General features: G+C 40.4%; 2 protein-coding genes across 2 annotated transcripts; both read right to left on the bottom strand.

Moving 5' to 3' along the window:
• Positions 1–200: 200 nt before the first annotated feature.
• On the bottom strand, positions 201–10007 carry LOC147309415 (serine/threonine-protein kinase pim-1-like). The gene is made up of 11 exons (XM_086269508.1): positions 9922–10007; positions 6026–6099; positions 4041–5540; positions 3410–3646; positions 3159–3284; positions 2941–3035; positions 2755–2802; positions 2452–2670; positions 2182–2362; positions 1925–2095; positions 201–1835 (listed from the first exon to the last, which is right to left on the bottom strand). The coding sequence occupies exons 3-11, from the start codon at positions 4099–4101 to the stop codon at positions 1744–1746; spliced, it is 1230 nt and encodes a 409-aa protein (XP_086125634.1). The 5' UTR covers positions 4102–5540; positions 6026–6099; positions 9922–10007; the 3' UTR covers positions 201–1743.
• Positions 10008–13677: 3670 nt separating this feature from the next.
• On the bottom strand, positions 13678–18823 carry LOC147309414 (serine/threonine-protein kinase pim-1-like). Its single transcript, XM_086269507.1, has 9 exons — positions 17515–18823; positions 16885–17121; positions 16634–16759; positions 16416–16510; positions 16230–16277; positions 15927–16145; positions 15657–15837; positions 15400–15570; positions 13678–15310 (listed from the first exon to the last, which is right to left on the bottom strand). Exons 1-9 carry the CDS (start codon positions 17573–17575, stop codon positions 15219–15221), a joined length of 1230 nt encoding a protein of 409 aa, XP_086125633.1. The 5' UTR covers positions 17576–18823; the 3' UTR covers positions 13678–15218.
• Between the last annotated feature and the right edge of the window lie 1199 nt (positions 18824–20022).

The raw sequence follows: 20022 nt of genomic DNA, 5'->3' as shown, positions 1-20022 counted from the left end.
ACAGGGAAGCAAAAGAGAACTTGCTCAGAGCCGGGCTGCACTGACGCGAGTCACACACAACGATCCAGTGATGAGTAGAAGCCACTCCCTGGCTTAAATGCTAGCTGCACTGATGAGGCCCAGGTGTTTCCTCCTCAGAGGGGCGTGGGCCGAGGGCGTGAACCCACCATGAGTTCCGCCCTGGCGAGAGAGAGAGAGAGAGCACTACTAGTCAGCGGCCTGCTGATCCCCTGGCCGTGACAGTGGGGTTCAAATCCCTTATTCAGATTAAGATTTTATGTGACATTACATTGGCAAAAATTAAATTTACTTGAATAATGTGAGTATTGGAGTAAGTACTTGAGTAGTTTTTGAATAACTTTCATTTTGTAATGTGCATATTTTATGAATAATGATGTTTCAATACTTTAATCTACTGAATAAGTAAGAATTAGACTTAATAATCTTTTTACTTTAAAAAGGGAAATTGTGTACAATCTTTTATTCTCCAAAATGCACATAATAAAAATGTTTTGGGGAATGTATATGCTTTTTAAAAACCAATTGCTTCTTACTTGATGCATGCTATAACTTTCAGCAAAACTGAACTAAAATGTGTTAACAAGCTTACCAAATAAGAAATGTTTTGCACCAAGGCGTTAAAGAAATGCTAAGAAAAAATGAAAATACTACGTTGCAACCTGTGTGTGTGTGTGTTTATATATCTGTATCTATATAGATATAGATATATATGTGTATTCGTACCCTTTTTTCATCATCTAGTTTCCTGTGCCAGATCTACTGATCCACTGAGGCAGACATGTAAAAAACATGAACTAAAGCATATTTCTGTATATAAACAGGACTTTAAATCTTTATCAACAGCTACTTTAGAGGAAATTCTTCAATAAACTGCAACCAAAGGCTCAACTCAGAGGACAAAACCCAACCTGTTATAAATAGTGTGACAGCAAACTTTCTCTTGTGTAAAGTTACAAATAGGAGTAATTATCCACAGAAGCTTTTATACATAATGAAGTTATAATTCGTCCTGTAGAAATTGTACATTTAAGCTATATAGTTCCCTCTGTGATAACTCTGCTATGAATGCCTCTTATTAACTTTTATGCTTTTACAACCCACTATGAGCAAACACTCAGCAACAGTGGGAAGGAAAAACTCCCTTCTTGAAGGAAAAAACCTCTGGTAGAACCTGGAAATCTGTCTAAACTAGTTGGGGGTTAGAGCAACAGATGCAAGTCTTCAGATCATTTGCAGTGTGACTGTCTTTGTGCACACTTTAACCTGATTCAGTTTTCTTATTTGTCAAAATGCACCATGGGTAAAAAAAAACAAAACAAAACAAAATAGTAATGAAGGAGAATCCTCAGCAAAGATGAATTAAACAAGTTTTATTTTGATCCAATTTTACTTTAAGTAAAACACATCTTTATTTGATGACTTTAATGTCATCAAATAAAGACAGTTTTGATGGAGCTCCTGACCCGGCCCAAGCTCTCTATGAAGACGAGGAAAAACTCCCCAGGGGGCCAGATCGATGGGAAGAAACCTCGGGAAAGCCCATTCAAAGAGAGATCCCCTTTCCTGGGATGGCTGGGGGGGTTACAGGAAGTCCGAAAAAGCTAATTTTTTATTTATTTATTTTTTAAGATTGACCCATTCCTGTCCAACAGAAAAAAGAAAGGAGGTTACCACAATGTATCACACTTATATGATAAGGTGTGAATTGTGTGTTTGTGTGTGTTATCTTAGCCAGGGGTGAAGCTGGAGCTCCTCCAGTGTTGGGCGCTTCTCCGGGGCTATAGTTAAACATGCCTCCAAGAAATTCTGGCATTCTTGAAAGAAAGAAAAGATCAAAAAGATGAAGATGATAGTTCTAGTGATCCAAGGCATCAGTGAATCTGGAAGTGTGAAGTTTTCTTACCTGTGGACAGACGCTTTTTGATGCTCAGTTTCTTTGCGAGGAACCTCTCGGTACTAAAGTGCCGTGCATGAAGCGCTTCATACAACACCACTCCCATTTGCCACACCGTGGTGGGTCCACACCTGTAGCAGCTCCTCCTGTACCACTCGGGAGGGGTGTGAAGAGGAGTGCCTAACAAACAGACACAATTACAATTTCTTCTAAAACAAAAGACACAAATTGTTACATCTGTGAAAAGCAGGAGCAGAATATGTTACCATAGAAGACGCGATACAGAGATCGCTGTTTAACAAAGCAGCTCAGTCCAAAGTCAATGATGCGAACTCGAGGCACATCGGAGCCGGTCTCAATCAGAATGTTTTCTCCCTTGATGTCCCGATGAAAGATGTGTTTATCCTCAAGTTCCTTTACAGCATCAACGAGTTGCTTCAGAATGACCTGGAAAAGATGAAAAACACAATAATGAGTTAATGCTTTTCTGCCTTGATTGAATGCTGTACAGTCTAAGGCTCTCCCAGTCAACCTACCTTGGCCTTGTCCTCTGGTAAGGTTCTTCCATATTCTGCTTTGTATTTTTGCAGGTCCACAGCGGGGACAGGTCTCTCCAGCACCAGGATCAGCTCTTTGCCAAGGTCGAACCACTCCAGCAAGGACACAGGTGCTGATATTCCCACTGACCCTTCTGCTTCACCTGCAAGTTTAACCATAATGGCCACTTCCACCGAGAGCATCTTCCCGCTTTCATCCTGAAATATTACAACAAAGTGGATGATGAGGAACGCCGCATTCAATCCAGTAATGTAAAACTAATTCAAGTGTTGGACGCTTACCGCCACTTTGCAGTAGACTTTATTTTTGGGAATGTGTTTGATGGCAACCTAGAAGACACAGAGCATTGGTGAGCATTTCCTCAGTATGACATAATGAAAGGTGGAAACACAGCAGACGTCTCAGTTTACAATATTATCCATTATCTGCGTTACTGCCTGTCTTACTACCATCATCTGAACACTTACTGGAAAACGATCTTCTATCCGGTAGCCAGAAAACACTGCTCCGCAGCCTCCTTCTCCGAGCTGGTGCTCCTCCACATATCTGGCTTGGAATTCACCTGAACAGACAAAACAGCAAATCTTGTTTTATTACAGCTGTGACACAAATTACTCTCCTCTGTAGCCTAAATGTTCCTTTTGCCCTTCCCCTGAATATAAAACCCAAGCTGCTTGCTACTTACGTTTTTGGTCTGCCACTGATTTTTTGTCCTGGTCCACATTCCTTTTTTTTTTCTTGGGTGGCTCTCTGTTGTCTCCCGTGGCCTTTCTTTTGCCATTTTTTGCGCACACCTGTTTGTTGTTCAAGTCTGGAGATGTGGAAAACACCAAAAGCACATCAGCTCACTGGATGATAGACACAAACACTAAACACCAATATCTTAAACCTAGCAACCACACTTAATCTACCCCCTTATTCAACTAATTAGCCTACCTTTACCAGAGTCCAACGAGGAGGATGCTTGCTCCTTGTCACCGCTCATATGGTCAAGAAGTTTAGCCCTCTTTGCTTTCTTTGTTGTGTCCTCTTCATCTTGCACAACCTTGCGCTTCACTCCTTTGACCACATCTGAGCTGGTGGAAGGACCAGCCTGCTCAGCGACCCTCCTCCTTTTCATTGGGGTCTTCTTTTCAGGACTGGCCTTTCTTTTAGCAGTCCTGCTCTTACGATCTATAAACGACAACAACACAGTGGTGAAAAAGAGTCCCCGACATCAAGACTGGAAGCAGTTTGATGGCAAAGAATTTGAAATTGCTTTTGCTTAAATGATCACAAGTTTAATCTTGGGATGAAAAAAAAAAAACTGATCAGTGCGAGTTGATACTAGGTTTACTAAGTCTTAGATCTTGATGGCACTTGTTGGTCTGTTTTTACTGTTGAGTCCAAGAATAAACTTATTACATTATTTTACCAAAAGACCGGTAACCTTTCTTTGATTAGACATCTTGTATTAAAGCTATTTTCAATTAAACATATGATTCAATTGCTCTAAAAATGATTCACACAGTGTCAACATTTCTAGGATTTGGATTTTACCAGGATTTGATTTTATTATTTTACTTACCTTGATCTCCCGAATCTTTCTTATCGGCTGGAGTGGCAATTTTTCTTGTTTCCTTTTTCATTGTAATTTCGGAGACCCTTTAAAATCGAAAATGTAAACCGTAATGAGCTAAGATTGAGTTAATATTCCTTCAAATGTGCACCCTTCAAATGCTTGACTTTTCTAACTGAATTCTGTAAGTGAGCTTTATAAGTAAACTCTGGAAACTACGGCAACACAACATAGAATCTTGCCTTTCAGTGACTTCACTGACTGCCAGTAGTTCAAAGTAGTTTACAGAAAAACACTGGCAGACAAAGCCATAATATTTCATATAATTCAATCATTTCATATCAATTAAACAGTTTCTTTCATTATCTTTCATCATTTGTATAAAGACCTCATCTATGGATGACAGTATGAAGATTTGTGGTTGACCACACACATTATAATAAACACAGTGTCAGCTACATTGTCATCTGATTTAAAGTATTTATTATGTACATTTAACTGTCATGGTAGTGAGTCTGTGACCCAGTGTTTTGTGTTTGTTCATTTATATTCATTGATTATTCTTATGTATGTTTTTGGTTCTCTTTATTGTTTTCTTCTTGTGTTATATTCTTAGGCTTTAGGTTTCTGTTACTTTGCCTTGCCCCTGTGTCCCACGTGTCATGTCTAGTCACTCTTGTTTCCATGTTCCCCAATTTCTCCCCAGTCAGTCATGTCTCTGTGTCAACTCTGTGTCTTTGTAAAAGTCTCTTGTTTGCTGTTTTACTTTGATAGTCATGTGTGCTGTGTTAGTGTTTTCATGTCTGTGAAGGTTCTCAGTCATCTAGGTCATCGTAGTCTAAGGAGTTTGGAAAGAAAGCGTCTGGACTTGAAGTTGCTTGAAGATGTTTCACCTTCTCGGATGAAAAGAACTTAAACTTTGCTTGAACGTCTTCAAGCAACTTAAAGAAGTCCAGACGTTTTCTTTCTAAGCTCCTTAGACTATGTTAGTGTTTTCAGTTTTCCTTCCCCATGGTCTTGTTGTTTGTGATTTCTCGCAGCTGTGCTCTCATCCTGTGTCTTATTCCCTCATTTATCCCTCTGTGTATTTAAGCCCATTGTTTTCCTCTGTTTGCTGTTGGGTTATCTGTGTATCATCCATGACAATTAAATGAAATAGCAAATGCAACTACAATTTCAATGAGATTCATTCCTGGCATTCTACTGCGGTGGCTGAAAGTAGACACCAAGCATTATCACTGTAACTGATGTAAATATTGGACTTGGAGGGGATTCGTCTGATAGACTGATGCAAACATTACTGTGAGGACATTTTTGAATCTCCCAATTTTCTTTTTTTCTGAAAGAAAGAAAGTTGGTTACTGTATCACATTTGTATGGCAAGATGTGAATTCAGTATGCGTGTGTGTTTGTGTCAGAGAGGAGTTTATCTGAGCCAGGGGTAAAGCAGGAGGTCCTCCAGCATTGGGCACTTCTCCAGGACTTTGTTAAAACTTGTTTTCAAGACGTCTGAAATGAAAGAAGGACAAGAGATATCGAGATGATAATTCCAGTGATCCAAGCGATCACATTGATTTTCTGCAAAATTTTCTTTTTGAGAGTCATTCGGCTGGGCAGGGGGTATAACACATCTGCAATGCAGCAACATCTGCTCTCTGGGCCTGTGTGAGAGTGTTATCTCAATGGCGGGAATGAGGATGTTGGAATTTGGCATCTCAGGCACCAACTCATCTCTTTCCTTAACCGGGCTCACCAGAGATTGGTTTCAGCCTCTCTCCATGCTTTAAGGAGGTTGAGTTGATAAATCTGACTGGCCCCTCCCCTGTCTGACCCTATCTCTTCATAGTCAACACCAATGTTCTCACCGTGTGACCATGAACGGTCCTTACCACTTGGCAAGTAATTTCGAGCTAGAAGAAGGGAGTAAGACAAGCACTTTATGTCCCTGTTAAAATACAACTACATTTTATCAAATATCACTAAGCAGTCCTTACCTTTAAATACAGCCTGGTTTCTTTCTCTTTCTTTCTATATCTCTGAGTGAAGTTAGCTCTCATTCTTTCTCTTCCTGTGAAATACAGCAAGTAGAGCTTTAGATAGCAACACACTGTGACACAGTTAGTGTTTGTTGAGGTGATAGAAATGCTGCATTTGAAATTACCTGACACAACATTTTACTCCCTTTTATGTTCACTCCTTTTTTTCTGAAGTACCGCAAATTATGGGCACGTGGGGTTGTTCTGGTGTTGTGCTAAAAATAAATAAATCAAAACTACAGTACATGGTTTGTTCTTTCATCTCTTTTTATGCGACATCCTCTACTGATTAAAACGCGACTGCCTTTCACTGTTTAGGCTCAAATCTCATTGTTTGAAGGCCTGCAGTGACGTGAAATATTAACTTCCCCCAAATGCGTTAAACCCAAAGTAACGAGTTTGTTTTGAAAATATACGGAGTGGAAACTACAGATATTTGTAGTTTTGCACGTCTTTCTTCCTCCACCAGAGGCCATAGGCGCTGTCGATCTTGTATGTCCTCCTGCGGCAACATCTCTGTGAAGCTGATGCCTTCTTGCTTGCAGGTTGAAGAATCTTTGGTGCGCCTCCACAATTCTTCTTTAATTCGCCTCTGTGTGAATAGAATAATGATGTTTCTGTTTCTGCCATCAACTTGTTTCCCTAAGCGGTGGACAATATCAACAGCCTCTTCTAAGTTCAAGTCAGGGGCAATCTTCTGAAGCGTTTGCAAAACCTTCACTCTAATGTTTTCGTCTTTGTCTTCCTTCACCCCTTTCAGTTTTAGGCACCACCTCATTCGGTAGCGCTCTTGTTCTCTCACTCTTCTTTTCAAGTCTTCGTTTTCTTTAAGCAGCAGTTCATTCGCATTTGCCAGTTTAACAACTTTCAGTTTACAATCAGCTATCTCTGCAGCGTTAAACTCTACAGCCTTAGCCAAGCTGGCAACCATAGCTGCACTTTGTCTGTTTTGTTCCTTGATATCCTCCAGTTGTGCTTCAAATTTTTTGTCAAGTCCCATAATGGCTTCAAAAATAGTTTTATTGGAGATATCATCAACCTTTCGTCTCCCTGTGAGGTGTCATGCCGAGCAGATATCAGAATTGAGTTCAAGCAAAGTTGACTCTTTTGGTGATTACAGTTTGTCCGGGCGGGCTGTGCGTCTTATTTCATCTGCAGACACGTCGTTGGATGAGGAACAGCTCATGTTGGCATCAGTGGCAGTCAGGATGGCGGCATCTTCCAGAGGGAAGGTCAGGTCGCTGGTCTCTCTGAGCAGGACGCTGTCCACCAACAAGCCCGGTTCCACGGCTGGAGATTACCCTCCTCCGGCTGAAGCCCCCGCTTTTCCCCCGAACAGCGAGCCAGCAGCGGCGCCTCAGCGGAGACCCAAAAGCAGCGGCTGCTCCGTGCTCCTCTTCCCCAGTCAGGGCAGCCAGTTTGTGGGCATGGGCAGAGGACTTTTGAAATACCCCAACATTAAAGAAATGTTCACCATAGCCCAGAAGATCCTGGGTTATGACCTGCTGTCTCTGTGTCTGGAGGGCCCCGAGGACGAGCTGCAGAAAACCCCAAAGTAAGTGCCAGATAAATGTCTGGAAAAGGACAATAACTGCAGGTCCTGCCTTCTTAAATGTGGCCATTTTATCTTTTTAAAAAAAAAAAAAAATACTGCTACAGTAATATTAATTTATATTTAAAATGTGCGCACATTATGTATGAAGGTGTGGATGAATGATGCTTGTTGTAAGAAAGCATTTTGAGTGCCCAGTAGAAGAGCATCTTTCAAATGCAAAGTTTCTCATTTCAACTTTAATTACTGCACATGATTAAGGCCATAAGAGTAAATAAGGCTTCCAACAGTGGTTATTTCTTATTATCATATCTTATTTTTATTGGTTTTATCAGTAGATTGTTGTTTCACTCCCACCAAAAACATCACCGTAAATAATCTTCTGATTCTGAATGACCATTTAAAAAAATAAACAAATTGTTCTGAGTTAATTTCAGTTACGGATGTATCAGTGACGTAAATGATATATCGGTCATAATCGGGAGGCTGTTACATTTTTATTTTTTTTTACTTGTTTTGACTTGTCTTTTCTGGGGCGATGAACTTTGCAGAAGGTAGAAAGATTTCTTTTTTGGGGTCTTTTTGTGCATTTGTACAGTGGCGTGTCTAGAAAATTTTTGTTGGGGGGGCCAGGTAGGGGCACAGATTTGGAGAAGGGTGGCAGATGTAATTGGCAGATAATGTTAAAAACAATTCTACCAACCGTTAACCATAATTCAATAACCCTGTAAACCTAATAACCGTAACCTTATTAGAATGAGATTTTAACCACTACGGTGCAAAGTGTTTAGATACTGTGTTGATTAAGTACAAGAGATACAATCAGTCAGTGTTTATTCAGCATTCAAGGACATCAATATTTGCATAGTATTTTTACTGACATGTAGTGCACATGTGTTTTGGGCAAAAACATTTTTGAATATTAAAATACGAACATTTTTAACATACAATTGGCAAATTAGCCAATTCCAATGCAAAACCAATGCCTGTTAAAAAAAGAAGATAATCTTCTCACAAACTGGTGTTTGATTTTGAAACAGGAAAAAAGTGGAGAAACAACTGAAAAGACTAACATTTGAATAAAACCTGAAAGCAAGTAAATACTTTATATGCTGCCTTACTTTGGTAATATTGAGAACAACACTGGCTGATGATGAAATGCAGTCAGCTGGCATGGTGACACTGCCAGTATTAACCTGCAGGGCTGGACTGGGACAAAAAATTGGGCATTTTCACTACAGATTGGCCCACCAGGTAGTAAAGCCATAAAGCCTTTGAATGAAAACAAATGCTGTTGTGACAGTGATGTACAGTCTTTTTGGTATATGTATGATTTCTATACATTTTACGTCAGATAAAAACTTTCTTCGCAAGATTCAGATAATTATTTAATAAAAGCTAGATATTTTAAATGAGAATAAAAAAGAAAAGTATTTCTTTATGCCCTCCTCTCCCTGTTAATGCCCTACCTGGCCCCCTGGCAACACTTTGCTAGACCCGCCCCTGCACAGTTACCAGCTGTCAGCTACATAAAAAAAGGATCCTGGTGTTATTTGTCTCTCAGAAACAGTTCATAACTTCAACTCATTCCTGTCACCTAAAAGGTAAACCTGTTTCTCCATCACCTGTTCAGCTCTGATGGTTCAGTAAGGACATCTCCTGGTTTCATCTTCATGTTTCCCTCTCACCACATATCCAAACCGACATCATGACCAGCAGCTTTACAGCTGTGGCTCCAGCAAACATTCTAACTAAATAAATTCTAACAACAGCTGATCAAGCTTAAACGTGCTGCTGCTGTTTAGCGCGACATCTGCTGGTTTCCTCTTTCTGGCTCAAAGTGGGTGATAAACAAACAAGAGAGACGATCAGCTGATCATTGATCAGTTTCATGATTGAAGTAGCAACAGGAGAGAGAGGAGAGATAATGAGAGGAGAAGAGGCAGCTGTGCAGCGTAAAGACAGAATAACTCCAGTTTTGTGTCTTTTTCCATTCTAGCTGAAGTCCGGGACAAACTGCGTCTCTTCTCAGCTCAATACCAAACGCGTAATATTTTCTATGAATGAGGGACCATTCCATTTTTAAGGAGCTGTTGGCAACTCTACTAACTAACCTTATGAATAAAATAAAGTTCACTATCAGTAACATCATAGCAACCGAACATCTGTATAAACTTGTCATGCTAGCTCACACAGTATGAGGTATTGTAACTGACTGTAAAAAGTCAGCACAACGAAAATAAACTCCACCTAAACTTGGTTTATATCTGACCCAGATAGACTGCAGCTCATAACTTCTTACCTGAAGTTCAGTTCACCTGACACTCGGACTGGTGGCCGCCTCGGGGCTCTCCTCCTGCTTCCCCTTCCCTCATCCACCTGCTGGCCTCTGTGGAAGCCCCGCCATAGCCACCACCAAACAACTGAGTTATTTTTACACATCGACCTGCATCTTATAACTCATAACTCTTATGTTAAGTGGGGGAACTTGCACAATCGGTGGCTAACTAAATACTTTTTTGCCCCACTGTACACTCACTGGCCAAATTTTTGTTAGATACACCTGTTGAGCTGCTCATTAGGTCAAATACCTAATCAGCCTATCACATAGCAGCAGCTCAGTGCATTTAGGCATGTATACATTAATAAGATGACCTGCTGAAGGTCAAAGGGGATTTAAATGACTTTGAACATGCATTGTTGTTTGTGTCGGACAGGCTTGTCTGAGTATTTCAGAAACTGTACAACCATCTAACCGGTTTATAGAAAATGGTCTGAAATGGAGGAAATCTCCTGTGAGCAGCACTTCTCTGGGAAAAAATCACTTGTTGGTGCCAAAGATCAAAAGCGGAATGAGCAGATTACTTACAGCTGTAAGGAAAGCAACATGAACTCAAATACCCACTTACTTCAACCAAGTTATCAAGAAGAGCACCGCTGAAAGCACAATACGTTGAACCTCGAAGCTGATGGCCTAGTGTCACCTGCTGGATAGAGGTGAAAACACAAAGCAAACAATGTCTCTTTCATCTGTTTCACAGCATGCACGGGAACTGGAAACTCGCCGAAGGGAGGCAGAGGAGAGAGAGCGGAGGAAGCAGAGGGAGGTGCAGCTGGAACTGGAAAGACAGCTGAAAGAGGCTGTGATGGTAAAAAAAAAAGTTTTCCACTTGACACCAATTATGTACAGAGTCTTTTCTCCTTGACTTTGATCTTTGAGAACTCCAGCAAAATGTTGACTGTCATTATAAAATTCACACCTAGTCTTTAATGATTTGGAAAAATGGTTATGACAGTCCAGGAAAAGGTAATTCAGGAATAGGTCAGTTTATACCGCTCTGTTGGTGCATCTGTTTATGTAGCTGTGTGTGTGTGTGTGCATAGATAAAAGACAGCATGCAGGCTGAGATGCAGGTGAAGGAAAAGGAGGCTGAACAACAGAAGAAGAGGATCAGGGAGCTGGAGCTGACACAGCAGCAGCTGGAAGTTGCCCTTAATATGGAGATCCAGGCTCGGCTGGAGGAGGAGAGGGCCAGACTGGAGCTTGAGCGGTAACAATGGATTTCTAACTCTTATTATGGCCCTTTATTATTTTATTTGTGATGGAGATCTGAGATATCCATGAGAAGTATTAACATTTTCAGTTGCTTCTTCCCTTTTTCCCCTCCTTCAGGTTGCTGCAGGCTGAAGATGAAAAGAGGAAACATTTCCAGCTCCTCCAGGAGCAGCAACGTACAATGCAAAACCTCAGCCCCATACAGGAGCTGTCAGATGGCAGAGGACACCCCCTCAGCCCTCAACTCTGCCTCTCAGGAGCTCCAGGATCTGCAGGCATCTCGCCAAAGAAGTCACCAGCGTCTGGAGGTGAACAAGTTTGTTTTGACTGGCTTTGTGAGCAGCATCTTATTTAGTGCTCTTCTAAAACAACACTGATGAAGATGCCTGCATGATTTTTGTTTCCAGGAGGTTCAGGAGAGGCTGAGGAATGCCAGTCAACAGGTACGGCACTGGAACATCCAGCTGAACCGACTGATGACCCCCATTACTCCTGCAGGTGCGGTATTCACTTTGCCTCTTTGCAGCACAGACTTCTGGAACAGAGTGTTAGTATAGTTAATAACAGTGTAGACCAGGGGTGTCAAACTCAAATACACAGTGGGCCAAAATTCAAAACTGGATCAAAGTCGCGGGCTAACTTTAATATTTATTGAAATATATTTATTCCTCCAGATATAAGAATGAACCTTTTCTTATGGACTCAAACACATTTTGCTGAAAAACTGAATATGGAACAAGCAAAGCTTAATACTAAACAATATATATATTAGCTGTATAATACCAGTAGGCCAGCTCTAATAGTAATTTGGTATGGCTTCGCGGGCCAAATGTAATTAGGTTGCGGGCCAAATTTGGCCAGAGTTTGACACCTATGGTGTAGACCATATAATCTGTCAGATAATTGCATTAAAATGCTACAAAAGGCACCTACCCCCAAACATGTCAAGAGATTCATTCAGTGACTTGAATGAAAGAATCTGACTCACCTCAAGTTAATTAAAATTAAAAATAAATCTTATTATGATTTAAACACGGAAATCTTAAAACGAAAAATAAGCGCATGCACAGTTGTTACAGGCTGCAAACATGTTTTATACTGCTTTGAAGTCTGGGACAGCATCATAAGAGGCATAACTGATCTCACCATAGTCCCATGAAGACTCAAGATGAGTGTTTTCATCTTGGTGTTTTGAAATCAGGCATGATGAATGAAGGGAAGAACTGTCTGTTAAGGTTCTCAGTCGTTCAGGTCATCGTAGTCTAAGGAGCTTGGAAAGAAAAGCATCTGGACTTCTTTAAGTTTCTTGAAGAGCATTTCACCTCTCATTCAAGAAGCTTCTTCAGTTCTCTGAAGAAATTCTGAACTGAAGAAGCTTCTCAGATGAGAAGTGAAACATCTTCAAGAAACTTAAAGAAGTCCAGATGCTTTTCTTTCCAAGCTCCTTAGACTGTAGTTAAACTTCACACACTGGACTTGTCAGTCACACATCCTTCGCCAGTAGGCATTCCCAGAATGATCTTTCCCCTTCTGACGCTTAGAATGACCAAATATGTGCAAAATGGACAATTCCACATGCCACCATGTCAGTCTTTTATTAAATATGACATGAAACAAATGACTGAGCCATTAAATTTGTCACAAAGGTGTTCACCTAATTCCAGGCAAATGGAATAGACTTCTATGGGACCATAAGTCTTTTTGCACTTTGACATTTGTTTTACTTTTCAGATCTGTAACCTATAACTTTTATACTGTATGTGTTTTGATCATAGGAGTCTACTTACTTACTTTTAGCACGTTTAGCAGATGATGTTGGCTTCTTTTTTCAGTACTGGAGCTTCCTGCTCATTGAAGACTTTTCTAAAAGGAAATGCTTAATCCAAAATGGCGTTTTAAGGGCTTGGATTAATGTCAATTTCAGCAAATATTCTTTCTTATGTTAAAAGAACATGGATCTCTGTCAGTGATAACTTCTGACTTTATAACTCAAATTTTAAGAGAGAGCTTCACTGCTAAGCTCTCATCTGTGTGGGTGTCACGGTTCGCTTGAGGACTCACACGCAGGACTCAGAGGCACAGTCTGTATTTATTACAGTTCCACCAGGTGTATATACAAACAGTGCAGGGGATAGTGCTATATACAAAGCGGTGACAGGGAAAAGGCTCTGGGGAAATCCAGGTAGGGAAAAGACACTTGCTCCTCTTCTGACTCTCTCTCCAAACACCGCTCGGGGGATGCAGAGTCGGGTCCAGGGGATCTATGTACAGAAGGAAACACACGTTAGAGGTTTTGCACAGGGAAGCAAAAGAGAACTTGCTCAGAGCCGGGCTGCACTGACGCGAGTCACACACAACGATCCAGTGATGAGTAGAAGCCACTCCCTGGCTTAAATGCTAGCTGCACTGATGAGGCCCAGGTGTTTCCTCCTCAGAGGGGCGTGGGCCGAGGGCGTGAACCCACCATGAGTTCCGCCCTGGCGAGAGAGAGAGAGAGAGCACTACTAGTCAGCGGCCTGCTGATCCCCTGGCCGTGACAGTGGGGTTCAAATCCCTTATTCAGATTAAGATTTTATGTGACATTACATTGGCAAAAATTAAATTTACTTGAATAATGTGAGTATTGGAGTAAGTACTTGAGTAGTTTTTGAATAACTTTCATTTTGTAATGTGCATATTTTATGAATAATGATGTTTCAATACTTTAATCTACTGAATAAGTAAGAATTAGACTTAATAATCTTTTTACTTTAAAAAGGGAAATTGTGTACAATCTTTTATTCTCCAAAATGCACATAATAAAAATGTTTTGGGGAATGTATATGCTTTTTAAAAACCAATTGCTTCTTACTTGATGCATGCTATAACTTTCAGCAAAACTGAACTAAAATGTGTTAACAAGCTTACCAAATAAGAAATGTTTTGCACCAAGGCGTTAAAGAAATGCTAAGAAAAAATGAAAATACTACGTTGCAACCTGTGTGTGTGTGTGTTTATATATCTGTATCTATATAGATATAGATATATATGTGTATTCGTACCCTTTTTTCATCATCTAGTTTCCTGTGCCAGATCTTCTACTGATCCACTGAGGCAGACATGTAAAAAACATGAACTAAAGCATATTTCTGTATATAAACAGGACTTTAAATCTTTATCAACAGCTACTTTAGAGGAAATTCTTCAATAAACTGCAACCAAAGGCTCAACTCAGAGGACAAAACCCAACCTGTTATAAATAGTGTGACAGCAAACTTTCTCTTGTGTAAAGTTACAAATAGGAGTAATTATCCACAGAAGCTTTTATACATAATGAAGTTATAATTCGTCCTGTAGAAATTGTACATTTAAGCTATATAGTTCCCTCTGTGATAACTCTGCTATGAATGCCTCTTATTAACTTTTATGCTTTTACAACCCACTATGAGCAAACACTCAGCAACAGTGGGAAGGAAAAACTCCCTTCTTGAAGGAAAAAACCTCTGGTAGAACCTGGAAATCTGTCTAAACTAGTTGGGGGTTAGAGCAACAGATGCAAGTCTTCAGATCATTTGCAGTGTGACTGTCTTTGTGCACACTTTAACCTGATTCAGTTTTCTTATTTGTCAAAATGCACCATGGGTAAAAAAAAACAAAACAAAACAAAATAGTAATGAAGGAGAATCCTCAGCAAAGATGAATTAAACAAGTTTTATTTTGATCCAATTTTACTTTAAGTAAAACACATCTTTATTTGATGACTTTAATGTCATCAAATAAAGACAGTTTTGATGGAGCTCCTGACCCGGCCCAAGCTCTCTATGAAGACGAGGAAAAACTCCCCAGGGGGCCAGATCGATGGGAAGAAACCTCGGGAAAGCCCATTCAAAGAGAGATCCCCTTTCCTGGGATGGCTGGGGGGGTTACAGGAAGTCCGAAAAAGCTAATTTTTTATTTATTTATTTTTTAAGATTGACCCATTCCTGTCCAACAGAAAAAAGAAAGGAGGTTACCACAATGTATCACACTTATATGATAAGGTGTGAATTGTGTGTTTGTGTGTGTTATCTTAGCCAGGGGTGAAGCTGGAGCTCCTCCAGTGTTGGGCGCTTCTCCGGGGCTATAGTTAAACATGCCTCCAAGAAATTCTGGCATTCTTGAAAGAAAGAAAAGATCAAAAAGATGAAGATGATAGTTCTAGTGATCCAAGGCATCAGTGAATCTGGAAGTGTGAAGTTTTCTTACCTGTGGACAGACGCTTTTTGATGCTCAGTTTCTTTGCGAGGAACCTCTCGGTACTAAAGTGCCGTGCATGAAGCGCTTCATACAACACCACTCCCATTTGCCACACCGTGGTGGGTCCACACCTGTAGCAGCTCCTCCTGTACCACTCGGGAGGGGTGTGAAGAGGAGTGCCTAACAAACAGACACAATTACAATTTCTTCTAAAACAAAAGACACAAATTGTTACATCTGTGAAAAGCAGGAGCAGAATATGTTACCATAGAAGACGCGATACAGAGATCGCTGTTTAACAAAGCAGCTCAGTCCAAAGTCAATGATGCGAACTCGAGGCACATCGGAGCCGGTCTCAATCAGAATGTTTTCTCCCTTGATGTCCCGATGAAAGATGTGTTTATCCTCAAGTTCCTTTACAGCATCAACGAGTTGCTTCAGAATGACCTGGAAAAGATGAAAAACACAATAATGAGTTAATGCTTTTCTGCCTTGATTGAATGCTGTACAGTCTAAGGCTCTCCCAGTCAACCTACCTTGGCCTTGTCCTCTGGTAAGGTTCTTCCATATTCTGCTTTGTATTTTTGCAGGTCCACAGCGGGGACAGGTCTCTCCAGCACCAGGATCAGCTCTTTGCCAAGGTCGAACCACTCCAGCAAGGACACAGGTGCTGATATTCCCACTGACCCTTCTGCTTCACCTGCAAGTTTAACCATAATGGCCACTTCCACCGAGAGCATCTTCCCGCTTTCATCCTGAAATATTACAACAAAGTGGATGATGAGGAACGCCGCATTCAATCCAGTAATGTAAAACTAATTCAAGTGTTGGACGCTTACCGCCACTTTGCAGTAGACTTTATTTTTGGGAATGTGTTTGATGGCAACCTAGAAGACACAGAGCATTGGTGAGCATTTCCTCAGTATGACATAATGAAAGGTGGAAACACAGCAGACGTCTCAGTTTACGATATTATCCATTATCTGCGTTACTGCCTGTCTTACTACCATCATCTGAACACTTACTGGAAAACGATCTTCTATCCGGTAGCCAGAAAACACTGCTCCGCAGCCTCCTTCTCCGAGCTGGTGCTCCTCCACATATCTGGCTTGGAATTCACCTGAACAGACAAAACAGCAAATCTTGTTTTATTACAGCTGTGACACAAATTACTCTCCTCTGTAGCCTAAATGTTCCTTTTGCCCTTCCCCTGAATATAAAACCCAAGCTGCTTGCTACTTACGTTTTTGGTCTGCCACTGATTTTTTGTCCTGGTCCACATTCCTTTTTTTTTTCTTGGGTGACTCTCTATCGTCTCCCGTGGCCTTTCTTTTGCCATGTTTTGCGCACACCTGTTTGTTGTTCAAGTCTGGAGATGTGGAAAACACCAAAAGCACATCAGCTCACTGGATGATAGACACAAACACTAAACACCAATATCTTAAACCTAGCAACCACACTTAATCTACCCCCTTATTCAACTAATTAGCCTACCTTTACCAGAGTCCAACGAGGAGGATGCTTGCTCCTTGTCACCGCTCATATGGTCAAGAAGTTTAGCCCTCTTTGCTTTCTTTGTTGTGTCCTCTTCATCTTGCACAACCTTGCGCTTCACTCCTTTGACCACATCTGAGCTGGTGGAAGGACCAGCCTGCTCAGCGACCCTCCTCCTTTTCATTGGGGTCTTCTTTTCAGGACTGGCCTTTCTTTTAGCAGTCCTGCTCTTACGATCTATAAACGACAACAACACAGTGGTGAAAAAGAGTCCCCGACATCAAGACTGGAAGCAGTTTGATGGCAAAGAATTTGAAATTGCTTTTGCTTAAATGATCACAAGTTTAATCTTGGGATGAAAAAAAAAAACTGATCAGTGCGAGTTGATACTAGGTTTACTAAGTCTTAGATCTTGATGGCACTTGTTGGTCTGTTTTTACTGTTGAGTCCAAGAATAAACTTATTACATTATTTTACCAAAAGACCGGTAACCTTTCTTTGATTAGACATCTTGTATTAAAGCTATTTTCAATTAAACATATGATTCAATTGCTCCAAAAATGATTCACACAGTGTCAACATTTCTAGGATTTGGATTTTACCAGGATTTGATTTTATTATTTTACTTACCTTGATCTCCCGAATCTTTCTTATCGGCTGGAGTGGCAATTTTTCTTGTTTCCTTTTTCATTGTAATTTCGGAGACCCTTTAAAATCGAAAATGTAAACCGTAATGAGCTAAGATTGAGTTAATATTCCTTCAAATGTGCACCCTTCAAATGCTTGACTTTTCTAACTGAATTCTGTAAGTGAGCTTTATAAGTAAACTCTGGAAACTACGGCAACACAACATAGAATCTTGCCTTTCAGTGACTTCACTGACTGCCAGTAGTTCAAAGTAGTTTACAGAAAAACACTGGCAGACAAAGCCATAATATTTCATATAATTCAATCATTTCATATCAATTAAACAGTTTCTTTCATTATCTTTCATCATTTGTATAAAGACCTCATCTATGGATGACAGTATGAAGATTTGTGGTTGACCACACACATTATAATAAACACAGTGTCAGCTACATTGTCATCTGATTTAAAGTATTTATTATGTACATTTAACTGTCATGGTAGTGAGTCTGTGACCCAGTGTTTTGTGTTTGTTCATTTATATTCATTGATTATTCTTATGTATGTTTTTGGTTCTCTTTATTGTTTTCTTCTTGTGTTATATTCTTAGGCTTTAGGTTTCTGTTACTTTGCCTTGCCCCTGTGTCCCACGTGTCATGTCTAGTCACTCTTGTTTCCATGTTCCCCAATTTCTCCCCAGTCAGTCATGTCTCTGTGTCAACTCTGTGTCTTTGTAAAAGTCTCTTGTTTGCTGTTTTACTTTGATAGTCATGTGTGCTGTGTTAGTGTTTTCATGTCTGTGAAGGTTCTCAGTCATCTAGGTCATCGTAGTCTAAGGAGTTTGGAAAGAAAGCGTCTGGACTTGAAGTTGCTTGAAGATGTTTCACCTTCTCGGATGAAAAGAACTTAAACTTTGCTTGAACGTCTTCAAGCAACTTAAAGAAGTCCAGACGTTTTCTTTCTAAGCTCCTTAGACTATGTTAGTGTTTTCAGTTTTCCTTCCCCATGGTCTTGTTGTTTGTGATTTCTCGCAGCTGTGCTCTCATCCTGTGTCTTATTCCCTCATTTATCCCTCTGTGTATTTAAGCCCATTGTTTTCCTCTGTTTGCTGTTGGGTTATCTGTGTATCATCCATGACAATTAAATGAAATAGCAAATGCAACTACAATTTCAATGAGATTCATTCCTGGCATTCTACTGCGGTGGCTGAAAGTAGACACCAAGCATTATCACTGTAACTGATGTAAATATTGGACTTGGAGGGGATTCGTCTGATAGACTGATGCAAACATTACTGTGAGGACATTTTTGAATCTCCCAATTTTCTTTTTTTCAGAAAGAAAGAAAGTTGGTTACTGTATCACATTTGTATGGCAAGATGTGAATTCAGTATGCGTGTGTGTTTGTGTCAGAGAGGAGTTTATCTGAGCCAGGGGTAAAGCAGGAGGTCCTCCAGCATTGGGCACTTCTCCAGGACTTTGTTAAAACTTGTTTTCAAGACGTCTGAAATGAAAGAAGGACAAGAGATATCGAGATGATAATTCCAGTGATCCAAGCGATCACATTGATTTTCTGCAAAATTTTCTTTTTGAGAGTCATTCGGCTGGGCAGGGGGTATAACACATCTGCAATGCAGCAACATCTGCTCTCTGGGCCTGTGTGAGAGTGTTATCTCAATGGCGGGAATGAGGATGTTGGAATTTGGCATCTCAGGCACCAACTCATCTCTTTCCTTAACCGGGCTCACCAGAGATTGGTTTCAGCCTCTCTCCATGCTTTAAGGAGGTTGAGTTGATAAATCTGACTGGCCCCTCCCCTGTCTGACCCTATCTCTTCATAGTCAACACCAATGTTCTCACCGTGTGACCATGAACGGTCCTTACCACTTGGCAAGTAATTTCGAGCTAGAAGAAGGGAGTAAGACAAGCACTTTATGTCCCTGTTAAAATACAACTACATTTTATCAAATATCACTAAGCAGTCCTTACCTTTAAATACAGCCTGGTTTCTTTCTCTTTCTTTCTATATCTCTGAGTGAAGTTAGCTCTCATTCTTTCTCTTCCTGTGAAATACAGCAAGTAGAGCTTTAGATAGCAACACACTGTGACACAGTTAGTGTTTGTTGAGGTGATAGAAATGCTGCATTTGAAATTACCTGACACAACATTTTACTCCCTTTTATGTTCACTCCTTTTTTTCTGAAGTACCGCAAATTATGGGCACGTGGGGTTGTTCTGGTGTTGTGCTAAAAATAAATAAATCAAAACTACAGTACATGGTTTGTTCTTTCATCTCTTTTTATGCGACATCCTCTACTGATTAAAACGCAACTGCCTTTCACTGTTTAGGCTCAAATCTCATTGTTTGAAGGCCTGCAGTGACGTGAAATATTAACTTCCCCCAAATGCGTTAAACCCAAAGTAACGAGTTTGTTTTGAAAATATACGGAGTGGAAACTACAGATATTTGTAGTTTTGCACGTCTTTCTTCCTCCACCAGAGGCCATAGGCG

Source organism: Aulonocara sp. 'chitande type north' Nkhata Bay, linkage group LG17 (genome assembly GCF_057382095.1).
Source record: "Aulonocara sp. 'chitande type north' Nkhata Bay isolate Kocher_YH1m ecotype deep benthic linkage group LG17, A_spYH_male_GT1.1, whole genome shotgun sequence".
Taxonomy (NCBI): domain Eukaryota; kingdom Metazoa; phylum Chordata; class Actinopteri; order Cichliformes; family Cichlidae; genus Aulonocara; species Aulonocara sp. 'chitande type north' Nkhata Bay.
The sequence above is the reverse complement of the archived record's forward strand: the minus strand, read 5'-3'. Positions and strand labels throughout refer to the sequence as shown.